The sequence below is a fragment of the Empidonax traillii genome, unplaced genomic scaffold (genome assembly GCF_003031625.1).
Source record: "Empidonax traillii isolate 1590-97213 ecotype Southwest subspecies unplaced genomic scaffold, ASM303162v1 scaffold86:size2944007, whole genome shotgun sequence".
NCBI classification, from domain to species: Eukaryota; Metazoa; Chordata; class Aves; order Passeriformes; family Tyrannidae; genus Empidonax; species Empidonax traillii.
Genome location: NW_020955279.1, coordinates 380,675 through 395,384, shown reverse-complemented (window position 1 = coordinate 395,384; position 14,710 = coordinate 380,675). Strand labels below are relative to the sequence as shown.

The 14,710-nt window shown below is 45.6% G+C and overlaps 1 protein-coding gene across 3 annotated transcripts in view; it reads left to right on the top strand.

The window, feature by feature from the left end:
- The first annotated feature begins 2,755 nt into the window (after nt 1-2,755).
- Nucleotides 2,756-14,710, top strand: part of VAPB (VAMP associated protein B and C) — a 34,692-nt gene continuing 22,737 nt past the window's right edge. The window contains exon 1 of one of the 3 annotated variants that reach the window (XM_027881238.1): nt 2,756-3,052. In XM_027881238.1, coding sequence (XP_027737039.1) covers nt 2,995-3,052 — 58 coding nt within the window. In that variant the 5' untranslated portion in view covers nt 2,756-2,994. The remainder of the gene's footprint in view (nt 3,053-14,710) is intronic. The other 2 variants (XM_027881239.1, XM_027881240.1) reach the window with 2 other exon arrangements.

The following is a 14,710-nucleotide window of genomic DNA, read 5'->3' as shown; positions in this document are numbered from 1 at the left end:
ACAAGTTTTTACTAAGCAAGTGGCTGCATTTCCTATGCAGGAAACACACACTGTCATCTTTTGGAGACCTGGAATAATTTAAACTTACCGTTACCTGCTAGTTTGAAGTTCCCTCTTAGATGTGTGCAAACTGCTTTTGAAGAGTGTCAAATGTGTTTGCATGAATGTGCAAAAGAGAGGCTAAGAAAGGCAGACACAAGGAATGTGCTAAAATAGAGAGAGAACCACATTTGCATGTGTTTGCATGGGGAATCTAGGGAACTAAATGCAAACCACCAGATTTGCACACGCACAATGAGAATGTTTTACTTGGATCAAGTGTTTCATTGCTTTTAGGGTAAATGTTTGTTAGCAGATAAAACTGTTCTTCAAGATTGTTGCAGTGCAAAGCTATCAGATGCTCTGCAGCATTTACCTGTAGGGTTCATCCCGATTTTTTTTCCTGTTAATCAAAAACCCGCTGGGGCAACAAGTTGCCTTCTTGTGGCTGCGTTGTTACAGTGAGTGCTGGCTGTGTAACAAGTGTTGCAGGTGACCTCCACGCACACCTATTTCAGTGAATCTGATCTGCAAACACTAAATGTCCACGTGTGATTTACATGTAACAAAAACCTGACATTCATTGGGCTTCATAAATTTGCAACTTAAACAATGCTGTGCTTTATAAAAACATCACCCTGGCTGAAAACGTGGGCGGGTCCTTCAAACACAAGCAGGTAAGTGCCAATTATGGTAAGATGATACATCCTGGCAAACCCTTTAAGATGTGGATCATCAAACGCTACAGGGTGTTCTTTGTACCTCTTTCAGGAAAAGCAGAACTCGGAAAGGTCTGGGCAGCAACACTTAATAGCTGTTTATTTAGGGGTTTTTATTATGTGTGACTGTATGTTGTGTAAAGCTTTCTCTCTCATTCCTCACCGTTAGCTTGCAATTAACTGGCAGATATGCATAAAGTTTGTCATTTCTACTAATTACTGGGCTAAGAATGTCTGGCTCAGAGAGAGAATCTGTTTATGACATAAAACCCAAGAGATTTGGTGAAAGAAGATAACCTTTCCACACTATGAGCCAAGAAAGCTCTACTTCAAAATATAACTGATGTCAATTCTCTCCTGACTTGAGAACGAAAATGTTATGACACAACCTGTAATTTAGGCTAAAAATTAACCCACTTCAAGTAGCAAAAATAATAAGCCAAGAACATCCAAGGCTCCAAATCTAATTAACTAAGCAAAATAGGATAGCAAGGACCTGGAAAAGAAAATGCACTCCTTTATGCTGTTGTGTGACCATCCTTTCTAGGGAAGAAGAGCAGTATTTGAGTGTAATGCCCTGCATTGCTGAAGCTTCTAAAAATTGGTCCTGCTCTCCTGGCTGGAAGGAGTTCACAGGTTTCACTTGTATGAGGCAAAACCAAGACTTATAGTAAATATACGTATGGGTTGGGTTGGGTTTGGTTTGGTTTGGCATGGAATGAAAGACATCTTGGAACAAAAAAAAAGATGAAATGGGATTGGAGGTGGTGAAGCAGATGAGCTGAAAACCAGGGATTGTCATGGACAGGAGCAGCTGAAGGGTGAGATGTAAACACTGCAGATGTGCTCAATGAATGTCCCTGTCCTTCTCAGGGGTGTTAATCTTAACATATCTTTATTCACCTCTCAGCTGTTTGCTCATCGGCCCTGATTAGGATCCAACATAACTGAGTACTTTCAGTTGCCGTCCTTTGGAAGCTTTTTATCTCTGCAAATGGCATCTCCTCCTGAAGTCCTGTTTATAATATATAAAGGTCAGTTGCCTAATGAATATTTCTTGGTGTATAGAAATTACCAGTTTTTAAACCAGCACGTTTCTGCTGGTACCACAGGCACCCCGAACTCCTGCCTCTGACAGGTTATAGCAACGCTTCATAAACTCTTAGGAACTTTTCAAATGTTTAAAACAACCTGAGAAGAGAGGGGAGAAAATAAAAAAAAACTGTTACTGTAATTACACTGGCCTAAGGCTATCAATAAACCAAGCTGTAAATTAAAAAAAAAATATTTTAAACCACCGGAGTAAAACCCAACCAAACAAAACTAAATCCAAACAAAACTAAAAGCAAACAAAACAATCCCCAAAACACAGCAACCTAAAAACACCCCAAACCAAACAAACAAAAGCCCCAAGGAACAACCCAAATGCAGTTAAGAAAGGGGAGGGGGGATGTCTTAAAATCCCTGAGACGACATGAAATTCTGGGTTTATTCGTTAAAAAGCGAGTGTTTCCCGTGGCTTGATGCCCGTTCCCAGGGCTGCCCTGGTCCCTCGCTCGGACCTGTCCCGGGGTGTCCCCGCACGGAGCAGCTTCGGGAGCTCCTCCTTTTCCCTGGAGCGCGTCCCTTCCCTTCCCTGTGCCTGGCCGAAGGCGCTGGAAGCCGGGCAGGGCCGGCGGTGCCCGAGGGCTGTCCCTGCAGCCCCGAGGCCACACGGCACGCAGGCCTACAGCAACGCCGCTTCTCGACAACAAGAGGGTCTGATTACAGATCACGATTTCCAGTGGCGATTAAACCCTTTCTCCCCGCAAGGCTCCCGCAGCCGGAGCAGCGCCCGGAGCGGAGGCGCGGAGCCTCCCCCGCGGCCCCTCACGGCGGGGCCGGGCCCCACGTCAGCCGCCGCCGCAGCCTCTCCGCGGGCCCCTCGGTGCTGCATCGGCCCGCCCTCCGCCCGCCCTGCCCGGGCAGCGTGTGCGCCGGAGCCACCGCCCCGGCCGCTGTGCCCGCTCCGCCGCCGGCACAGGGAGAACGAGCAGCCGGCACAGGGTGAACCACAACCCCCGGGGAGGGTGAAACGCCGCCCGGCCGAGGGGTGAACAACCAGCCGGGCGCGCCCCCCGCCCGCCTTCCCTCCTCCCTCCCTTCCTCCCTCCCCTCTTCCTTCCCCTCCCTCCCCGTCCCTTCCTCTCTCCGCCTGGTGCCGCCACCGCCGAGGAGGAGGAGGAGGAGGAGGAACATGGCGAAAGCGGAGCAGGTCCTCAGCCTCGAACCGCAGCACGAGCTCAAATTCAAAGGTACGAGGCGGCCGCCGCCATCCCCCGCTCGCCGCCGCTCCCCGCGCCGGGCGGGCTGCGCGGCCGCGCTCCGGCCCCGCTCCCCGGCAGCCATTTTCCGGGGGCCGGGCACCGCCGGCAGAGAAAATGTCCTTCAGCGCCGCGCCCTCGCCCCGCCGGGCCCCCCCAGCCCCGCGGCGCCCCCGGGCCGCCCCCAGCCCCGCGGGGGTCCCCCCGGGCCGCCCCTCCCCGCGCCGCGGGCGGCTGCGGCAGCGCCCAGGGCGGCTCGGGCACTCGGCGCGGGGGGGTCCCGGCCGCCGCCTGCGCCGGCAACACCCCCGCTCCCCCCGCGCTGACCTTCCCTGGGCAGCGCCCCGCAGGGCGGGGACCCCCCGGGACAGCGCCGGCACCGGGGGAGGGGTCTCCGGGCACCCCCTGCCCAGCCCGGGGGGCGTGAGCGGCCCCGGCCCAGGGGTCTGGTGCTCAGTGTAGGACAGCGGTGTCCGTGAGGTGGGACTGGGAGCCCGCTGTCACAATCCCTGGGAATGGATAAAGGGCTCAGCCGAAAGGAAAAAGCAGGAAATTGCTGCCTCTGATGCCGTTTAAGTGCGCTGTGTAGCTGATCGGTATGAAATCCAGAGGGAGGGAGGATGTTGGGAATAAGGTGGTGAATGAGGATTTCTTCTGTAACGTGTCCCAGTCACTGTGGGGTTGTTTCAACCTTGTCTCTCTCCGGCCTCTGGCCAGGTGCTGGGCAGCACTTCCTGCAATTATTATCATCGTCATCATCATCATCATCATTATTATTATTATTATTATTCAGCGAGCTATTTGGATAAATAAATAATCTGCCTGTGCAAAAATCCATCCTTTTTCTAAATAAAAGTCTTGAATGGGTTTGGGCGTCCGCTGGCGCTGAAATTCCTGTCTTGCAGCCTGACAGCACGGCTGTAATACAATATTCGGGGATTACAAATAAGCATTCAGCAAGTTTATTTATGCGACCAGAGTCAGAGGTGTTTTATGGCTTCGCTTGATTTTCTGGCAAACGTGCTTTTTTTAAAAAAAATAAGGATTCATTTATTGGCTTCTGGCAAAAACAATACTCCTTTGAAAAAAAGCTTTCATGTACATTTTGAAATATAAGGGAGGTCTGTATACCAGTTTTTTATTAGTAAATATATTTGAACTAATGATAAGAAATGGGTTTATCTAACAGCATGTTAATAAACACTGGGTGGAATGAATATATCTTTGTTGTAAGCTGAAGTTGTTATGGCAGCAGTATCAAACATGCTTAAGAAGGAAACTATTGTTGTTTTGACATTCTTTGTGTTAAGTATGAGCAGATTAAAATCAGCTCTTGTTCTGGATAAAACTGCTTTCAGCAAACAAGCAAATCCAAGCTCAGGTGGGCTAAAAGTGGGGCCTTAATTGGCACTGACTTGGCTAATGAGACATAATTGTGGTTCAGGGGTTGTTTTTCTTCTTTCACTTCAGCACAGGTAGGTATAGACCCAGTCAGGCTCTGTTTTTTGTTGAAATAAAGATAGTTAGTCAGGCTGCCTTTCTTTCAGTTGAGGTTCTGGGCTAGGGAACCAGTAGCCATTGAAGTTAAATCAACCAGCCATAGTGATTTTGGTTGCCAAATCTTTAGCCAGCAACATATATTCCTTACAGCATAAAATGTTACTGGACTAACTGCACCTATTAAATGACTTAGTTTCAAAGTACACTTAAATATTAATGTTCAAACAGACTTAATGCTGTGGGCAGCATTCATATGCTTTGGCAAGACCTCTGCCTTACAGTCCTTTCTAGCAAGCAGGGCTGAGCGCTGTCCTTCATTCAGGAGAGCCCAAGTTGAGGTACTCATGAAGTAGATTCTGCTCCAAGCATTTCTTGTCCTACTGACTTTGTGATGACGTACTGCCTGGTGGTAGGGCTGAAATGGTTTTGTCACCTTTCTGAATAGTTGCATTTATTTCCAGAGCGTTTCTTGGCCCCCCTGCGAGTAGGTCCAGACTGGCAGAGGTCACGTTGCTGCTGACTGGTCTGGGTGTGCTTCCCTTCCTCATGGTTTGCACTGAAAGATTTCCTGTTTAATGTAGCAGAAGGAGATAGGACTGTGAGCCAAGTGTCACAAACCCTGGAAATGGATGAAGGGCTTAATCAAAATGCAGACAGGTAGAAAAAGCAGCAAATTGTTAGGGCTGGTGCTGGTTGAGTGCTCTGTGTAGCTCTTCAACATAAAATCTAGAGGGAGGACGTTGGGAATAGGTGAATGAGGAGTTCTTCTATAACACATCCCCATCACTGTGGGGTTGCAACCATCTCTCTTTCTCGGTCTCCAGTTTCACTTGTGAAGGGTTGAAGACCTTTTTAAAGCAGCTTTTTTAGCCCCTTGGTTTGCAGCGAACCTTCTAAATCCGGCTGGAGGTCTGTTTCAAAATACCGTGCTTGTGTCTTGTTTGAAAAAAAAAATATCAAAGGACTTTTTCATGCTGGAATTTTTTATTTTTTTTTTTTCACAGCATGTGAACATGAGCAGGGGTTGTCTTTCCTCCCGCCTCGCATCTCCTCCACCATAGCACACACGCTCCAAAATAGCAGCAGCATGTGCTGTGCTGAAATGCAGCTGCGAGTCGTGGGAGGCTGGACACCATTAGGTGCCTGGAGGTGCCCGTTTCCCTGCTCTTTGATGCCATGTGAAACAGGAGCTTCACTGCCTTCAGTGGCTTCCTGCACTTCTTGGTTATTGTAGATCTGCAGCCCAGGGGAGAAATCATCCAACTAAACGTTTACATCTCAGACTTTACTGGTGACAAAGGGTGAAAACCAGCATTGTTATACATGACATTTACATTTATGTTTCCCTTTTTTTTGTTGTTTTTTTAACCTGAGAGATAAAGTCAAACAATCTGCCAAGAATTTATTACAGCATTCAAGGCTCTGACTTTAGGAATTGCTAGATTTGAACTTGGACAGGGATGTGGAATTGTGACCCCTGTTGCCTGGTGCTCTGTGATACAGTGTTAATGCCACGCTCACAGGAGGGCAGGCCAGCCTGTCCTTTCAGCCCATCAGGAGTAGAGATCGGCTGTTTAATGTCAGCAAGTAAAATTCTGTTAAAATACAGCCTATTTTAGAACTTGCCTGGGTGTGTGGTGTTTGAGGTGCTGCTGGGTTGGTTGCAGGCACAGGCTGTCGGGGCAGGGCTGTTCAGGGGGGTCCCACAGAACGGAGGGGCTGTAGGCTCAGGGACGGTTCAGGAGCATTTTTGGAGGTTTGCTCCAGGTTAGGCTGGACTTATGACTCAGCACTCTGCCCGTGCTCCCCAAGTGGCTCACGGCAGTACTGCCAAGCAGGGATTAGTGCCTCGCAAAACTCTGCGAGTCACTGCCAGTTGGAAATGCAGGTTCCTGTCGCCAGCTCGTGATTTCACACCTGTGCAAAATGTCACTGTGTGTAGCTTTGCTTTCTGCAAAGGGCACAATAATACACCAGAACAGCCAATCCTCTGCAGTCCTAATAGAAGGGATTCAGACTTGGCCTGGGGCCTAGGGTTGGTTCTGAGCTGTCACCTGTCACTGGCTCAAGTGCATCCCCTGGGTGCATCAGAGCTGCAGCCCAAAGGTGTGGCCTTGGCCTGTATAATATGCTCAGTCCAACAGTGCATCTGCAACAGTGTAAATGTTCAATATTTAGTATTTAGCTCCAATCCCATGCAGTTTGTGTAACCTGCAGTACCGTGGCTGGGTGGCTGCCACTCCCCGATGAGACAGTCTGAGCTCCTGCAGGTCAGGCTGTAGAAAGCAGAGGTGTGGACATTGCAGTGCAAGTGTGCAGAGCCTCCTGGATCCCACATGAATATCCCATTCCTACCAGGTACCAGGGGAAGGCTCTTCAATCTGGCAGTCCAGTAATGTTTGGGATGTAAGATCAGCGTTTCCTGAACCTGCAGCTGCCAAGGCTCAGAGCAGAGGTGGAGAACTTGGTCAAACATTGCAGCTGGGCTGTACAGTTCCATCTGCACCCCTGTCCTGACCCATCAGGGATGACTGAACCACTCCTGCACTGAATGTACTGGGAGGGATTTGACTCTGATTCTGTTCTGTACTGGATAAATAGGGATTTCTAGTCACTGCCACAGGAACAGGCCATGTTTAAGAATGTAAAATACTGACAAGTGTTGTAAGAAGTTGCCTGTTTGGTGTAATAAATATACATCTTTTAAGCTGACAATTTACATGATGTTTTCTTTAAACTCTTAGAGCCCTCCTGGTATTGACAGCAGAATGGCAGTCAGTGCTAGGATTTCTTTACTCTTTGAAGGCTGCTGTGCCATTGGCTCTCTGCTTTCCTGCTGGAAAATGTCCCAGCCCATGCTTCCCTCTGTCTGGCCTGATTCCGAGTAAAATCATTGTTACTGCATTAAATACGAGTAAACCTTTACATCTCCCTACATATTTGAATTTGATTATCAAGTTAGAGGCTTAAAAAGGGTCTTTAAATAACAGGCAGCTTCCTGAATCTAAACAAATCTACCCCAAAATGTAGCCCAATTATCAAACAAAATAGTCCTTTTCTGATGCATTTCATGTTATGCTCACTTTTCTTGCAGCTTAGCTTAAATCAATAACTTATTCTATTAAGTGTTAGTTTATTTTTGTACTGAATTATTCTGATTTCACGTGCTCCCATTAGTTTTATAATTACTTCAGTGCTTTGCACAGACTCTTCGCTTTAAAAGAGAGGTATTTGAAGAAAAAAAACCCAGAGGTAAAAACACAGTAGTGATGCATTGTGAGTGTCTTACAACACATCTCGGTTTTTTGAAAGGTGGAATAAGTTGAAGATCGTGCTTCTCTTGAACTTCCTTAATCTGCTACTGTCCTGTGCACTAACAGCTCCACTGGGAAAGGGGACAGGAATTGTTCATGTGGGGACGAACAGAAATTTGGAGTAGGATGGTTTGAGAGCCACATAACAATGGAGATGTGTGAAGCAGTCAAGGAGGTTTAACTGCATCTTCTGTTAAATTTAATTAATGTATTTAGGTCTCCCAAGACTATTTCCAAAAATACCACAATCTGCTTGAAGGCTTTGGCCAATGTGATTTATGGGTTAAGGACTTTTGAATAATTTTGCCCTGCGTAGATTTTGAGAATTCCAGCTGAAGTTATGAGCGTTAATGGGATCAAAGTATTACTGTTTCAGGGAAAGACCTAATGCAGAGATAAAAATTGTTATTTGGCCATTGCTTCTCTTAGTTTTATGTGATCTTATGTTTTAAATATGACCAGCTGCTTGCCTTTACTGCAAGGGGAGGGGCACACACATTCATAGCTTCCCGTTCCTTGGGAATCCATGTTTGTGCATGGATTTTCAGCTCACTTGGAGCTGTGGAACCATTGCAATGAGACATGAAAAAGTTTGTCGAGTTTGTTATTTAAAGCTCATCGGGGTGGCGGATTGCCAGTGGTTGATGGGATGTGACCTCTATTCATCACTTGAGAAGATAGGTCTGGTAACAAATTATATTGAAAATACACATCTAAGAAGTGGCTGTCTCAAGCCCTGGGAACGTGGCTGTCATGGCAAAATAGAGCCACAGCTAATGTGTCAGAGTGGATGCAGGTTCACACTGGTGCTTAGCAGTAAATTGTATTTCCCAGCTGCTCCCCTGCATGTGCAATGTCCTGTCACCCATGAAAGAGGGATATGGAGTAGGAATTTGCCACGGGAGTTTCTCATAGTTTCTTCTCACTGGAAAATAAATTATTACCTATTTTCTCCTCACTGTGCAGGTTTTATAAATTAAAAACTTACATAGTCATGTGATGCTTTATTTCTTTTAAAATTGGTTATCTGCCTCTGAATGCAAGAATGAATTTTGTTTAATTGCTGTCTAGTTCAGAATTAGGACTGTAAGAATTCAAGTACAAACCTTTAAATAGATTGTCAGATCTGTTTTGAAACTCAGCTGGAAAAAAAGCATCATCACCATAGCAAATGATCCAACTTCACGAGCTCAGGTCAGCTTACATCCATGAACAAATACCCAATTTTAAAAGCAGCTTAATTTGCTGTATGCAGCCGGCTCTGGAAGGTATTGATTGCATCAAATGAGTTTTGAATCAAATGAGCAACTTCTGCATATGCTGTAATGCAATTTTTGTAGCAAACTGGGCGAGGGAGGGTTTGTCTTGTTTCTAAGCGCAGCTTTCTGCCCAGCTGAGGGTGCAGGAATCAAATGACCCTTGCTAATTCTGCCCCCATCTCTCAGTCACACTCATTTTCTACTATCTTGTTACCATATTGGTCTTGTGTTTGCTGCCTGCTGGGAACAGCTAATAACTACTGAATGCATTTCATAGTCAGTACAATAACAGCCTTTTTTACTTTCCCTGTCACTGTGGCTGCTTGGCTTTGAAAGCTTTTATTGATGGTGTTTGCAGCAGTTCTGTTTGTGGTCACAGCTGTCGTTTCAGGCTTAAATTTCATCTTTGTGTTTGTAAGGAACGTGAGCTTTAACATTATCATCCTGCTGCTGCAAGTTGTTTGTTTGGCTTTTTTTTTTTCTCCAAGTAAATCCTCCCTGATTAGGTCAGGAACTCTTCCCAGTCAGAGCTCTCTGGATGAGGGACTCGGGCACTGCTCTGACAGTTCCTGCCACGAGGAACATCCTTTCATTGTCTTCCTGTGTCATGGCCAGAGGCAGAAAGGAAGCCTATTTTACATACAGATATGAATATTTAAGTACCAGTCTGTCTAAGCTTGGGGCCACACTCATGCCAAGTCTGTTTCTCTGGTGTTTGACCCAGTATTTATTTGACATAAAAATGCTTTCAGACCTGCCTCGTAGCCTAAGTCAGTAGGGGCATAGAGGATGTTTGCTGAGATGTCTGGGATGTTGTTGAATTCAAAACTTGGCCTGCTGGGCAACCTTTCCTAAAGAGGGGTGTGTACCACCGCTCTGGAACAGCTGTCACAGCCTTGCTGTCATTGCAGGTGTGTGCAGAGCAAATCACCATTTCCAGGCTGAATTCAGAGTGGGGTTAAAATGCACGTGGATCCAAGTGATTCCATGTTTATACACCAGCAGGACAACCCAGGCTGAGAGCTGAGAGACTCTGTCCTTTCTGTATTAGAGCAGTTCTGAGGATTGCTGACTTCATCTGTCATTCTTCTGGCCTCAAAAACATTTGTACAGTTTGGGTTCTGCTGCTGCCTGCAATGCTTATCCCACATTATTATAAATACTTTATGAAAATAATCTCTTTGCTAAACTTCTTTAGTGTCTCGTTCTCCGAACTGTAAGCGAAGTCCCTCATACCGTGGTGCATGGATTAAAGATTTTATCATTCTAAATTTAATCCTGTTTTCTTGGTTGGTTTCCACGAGGGGTGGAAAAATAGAGAAGGGGGAGGTTTGCCTGGTGATCCAGTTACTTAGGAGGCAGATTATAAAATCCTGTAGGTGTGGGGATCACTATGGAGCCAAATCTTATGTTTTTGAAAGCAATTTAAAAGGCCCAATTCGAATTAGTTGTGCTTCTAGGAGGCATGTCAAATGACTGTGTCATTTTTTAAGAAAAAAAAAAAAAGGCACTTCTTTGTTTTTCTCAAAACTGCTCCTTTCCATGGAACCAGTTACTTCATCCCTGTTATCCTTACTGGTGCTTCTGGTGTTTCTCCCAGCAGTTCATTCCCTCCCTTGTGCAGTTCCATGTGTGTTGGATGTTGATATTTGCAACTGCTGCTTCTTGTGATGTGGGAATTAACAATATATTTTGCATATTCTCAAAATATTTGCATTTCCTCTGGTTTGTAGTGTCTCCTTCCTGCATTTTAACCGGAGTAGGAGCAGAGGTGTAAGGGCAGGAAGATTAATTTTTTTTTCTTTATTTTTATATAGCTGGTTTTACACTGTGTTTACTGGTGTCACACAGTGGTGCAGATGATCCCAGAATCGTGGAATTGTTTAGATTGGAAAAGACAGAAGTTTCGGTTTGAAGAACACAACTTGACATTTGTATCTTGTTCTGTGCCAGACTGTAAAAGACGTGAGGTATTGGGGTTTTTTTCAGATAAAGTTTTCTCCCTGCTTCTGACTAAACATCTGATTTGGTTTGGTTTTTTTTTCCTTTGATCCTGAAAATACAGTTAATAGGATAGTTTTCAAGTGGCTCTCCTGAAATATATCTTGCTAAATTCTGGTTTCCTTCCTTATTTGTAGCTATAAATAGTAACCCACTGCCTATTTAATGTGGTTTGGGTTTTTTTTAAACTTATTAGAAAAGCAGCTGCTCTTTGTGCATCCCAAAAATCTCTCATTTTGCTTATTTCTTCTGGTATTTCCAATTTGTGCATAGTTTTGCACTTAAAATATTTGCTCATTTGCTATTTAAGTTGCACAGCACATTTGTCTGTTTGAAGAGTATCTGTGAGCATAAAAGCAGAGTAGTTGAGTTGCTCCTTCCCTAACATTTTAATGTGCATTTGAAATGGAGATTAGTGATGAAAATTAGACCGGGAAAAATTACTTTACAAGAAAAAAGTGTAGTTTGGGTTGGGGATTAAAGTCATGATGCTTCTTCCAGGGAGACACTTCACACTGACTTCAGGCTTCAGCAGTGTTTTTGCCAGGGAGTTTTGCACATCAGCCCATCCATCATCCTGCTGCTCTCCAGGGCTGCATCCCCACTTCCCCCTGTGCCTTTTTTCAGTGGATGGGGCTTCAGGCCGTGAACAGTCAGCAGGTGTTTTATTGGGAGTGGGTCTGGTCCATCACTGAGAGGCTCTGAGCTGTTTTCATACCTGGACAGGGCTGGTCCATGTGATATTTGTGAGCGCAGTAACACGAGATGCTCGCTGCTAAAAGGGGCTGAAAGCACAGTTGGAACAGAGATCCACCTCTAAAAGCTCACCCAGGCTGCTCTCAGGCTCTTGTTTGTGCAACTGGGGGCACAAATGTGTTTTCAGTTTAGGATGTGGAGGAAGCATTTCGTGCCGGTTGATGAAGTTTGCTGTGAGTCGTGTTTAGGTGTAATAACACTCTGAAGGGGTCGCTTGGGGGGAAAAAAACAAATGACACTGGACCCAAAATGATGTGAAGGACAGATTCTTCTGTTTCTCTTGGCAAGCTTATGTGTGGCCTCTCAGTTCTTGCAGCTGTGAAGTCAGACTGGTAATGATCCCCAAAGGGATAAAGGTGACAAAAATTACGTGCTAATAGATACCCTGAAAATAGTCTTGTTTGTTGGGTTTGGGTTTTTTTAATCTCATTAAGCATGAGGCACACTCTGAGAAAAACAGTTTATGCCAAAAAAGGCCAGAGGAGGACACTGATTAATCCATCCAAATGGAATAACTTACTGCCAGCCTTGCTCCAACTTTGGCATCTGGATCATGTAATTTTGCTGGATTTCTGCATCTTGATTTTTTTTTTCTCCCTCTTAGGTCACTTTATTGATTACATACTTCTTAAAAAAATCACTCCACTGCATCAGCCACTGCGTGGGGAGTGATTTGGATGTTGCTTCTATTTTTGTAATGTATTTTTCATCAAGGTATCTGCTGCTTGCCACAGCAGAAGAGGAAGGGACCACTTCCCTTCAGGAGCTCTTTTTGGGTGAGGGGGTGGGTGCTGTGAGTAAAGCCATTGATTCCACAGGGGTGGGGGGGTTCCAGCTAATTCCTTCCAAAGTCTGAGCTGAGGTTGAAAGGTTGGCAAGTGGTTTACACAAGGATTTGTCTTAAAAATAATTACCAAATTTGGAGTCGTTGGGGCCCTCTCAGTGAGTTCCTTGTGAAATCAGATGTTTGTGCAACACGGGCTCTTCTTGTTTCTCGTTTTTTGACTTCTCTGATTTCCAAAGTTGCGGATGCTCACTTAATTATGAATGTCTTCAGAGCCAGATGATGATGATGATTAAAACTTGGCGCACAGTACTTTTAAAAACACTAATCTTCACAAGATTCTGTGTAATTAGGTAAGTATTCTCCTGACTTTACAGAGAGGGGGAACTATAAGGGTCCAAACCTGCTTCTGTTTTGGAGTTGCTGTCAACTCTTAAGGCTCTTAATAGCAGAAGATCAAGCCCTTAAGTGATTTGTCTAAAGGCAAGTAAGATGGTGGGAGGGTTTGATTGGATCTTGGGTGTTCTTGATTCACAGGCACCTGGCTGATAGCTCAAGATGTCTTGCTTGACATTTCAGCTCTTTTCATTTTAGTGTTTATCTTCAAAGGTCATCAGCTTTATATATGACTTTAAAAAGAAGCGAACAGCAAGTCAAGTTCTTCACCTGTTATTGAGCCCTCTTTCACATCACTGGGGGTTTTGTTTTGCCTGTCTGATGCTGATAGACACCCTCAGAAATGAAATGGGAGAAACTGAGGAAAGCAAATGAAATCACTTGGTACTGTCAGAGGGACAGTAAAGGAGGAACTCAGATGAGAAAAGTGGCAAATAGAAAGACTGAAATAGTCAGATAGAGAGGTGGCTGTTCTGGGAAGGGAGGCTCAAGTATCACATTCAGCTCCACCCTCTCCTCTTGCACATGGAGGGTCAGTGTGGCCCTTTTCACTGGGTGAATTATTGCTCCATGTGGATGGTCATCTCCTGGTGGTGTGTGGGATTTGGGCTCTTGAGAATAGTCACAAACCAGTTTAGGTTTCCCCTCTCCTGCTCTCCACCCTTAATAAAGATTCCTTGGTTACCTTTCTATGGCTGATTAATGTGTCAGGTGGTTAATGACTTCCATCTGACACATCCATGGGATTAACCCATGGTGAAATACATCCTTCCCCTCCTGTTATTGCATTCCATGCTTTCCCCAAAGGAAGTACAGAGAGGTTTGTCTCACTAGAAGCTCTGCCTGTCTTTCTGGCTGTTTCCAATTACCTTGCTCTAGGGTGTCTGTGCTGAGCTGGAGTGGCAGAAGTTCTTTAAGGAAAGATGCTGAAAGTGCATCTGCAACACTCTGGGAAGAGCATGGGCAGCTGGATGAGAATTTACCCTTAGTCTTGTGGGTCAGTGGGTGCCAGTTGAACATGGCTGCAATTCTATCAAACAATCCTGCAGTGCTGTTCTCTGAAAAGTTCACTAAATTTTTTAGGGGATGTCTGACTTTAAACAGATGAGAATTTGCATTAGATTTAAGCACAAAGAAATAATGCATGTGCCTTAATTACTTTGAACAGCTATGCCAGCACAAGTGTGACTGCAGTGCCTGTGCCTGGATGTGCTCACTGGCTTTAACCTGCTAACTGTGAGACCTTGCTGCCTTCATTTGGCAGAATGCTGGCCAGGAAGATGCAGTTTCCCTGATGCCAGGTCTGAGTGCTGCTTGATCTGGCTGAAAACTGATTCTCCTTTTTCTCTTCCCCACTGCCCCCTCCCTCGCTCCCTGCCTGGTAAGTGGATTAATTTCCAGCCCAGGCAGCTCCCTGGCTCGGCTCTGGGCACACACTGTGCAGCCTGCACAGGCAGGTGGTGAGAGGAGAGGTCAGAACACCTCCCTGTCAGCAGTGAGATGGACTCTTGCAGGAATAAAGCAACCCTGGGACTGTGGCCCACCTGATGTGTGTAGTTAATTATAAAGATGTTGTAGTATTTGCAGGTACAAATCTGCCAAGGACTGTGCCTGGTGGGTTTGAATGTTCCTGCCCAAC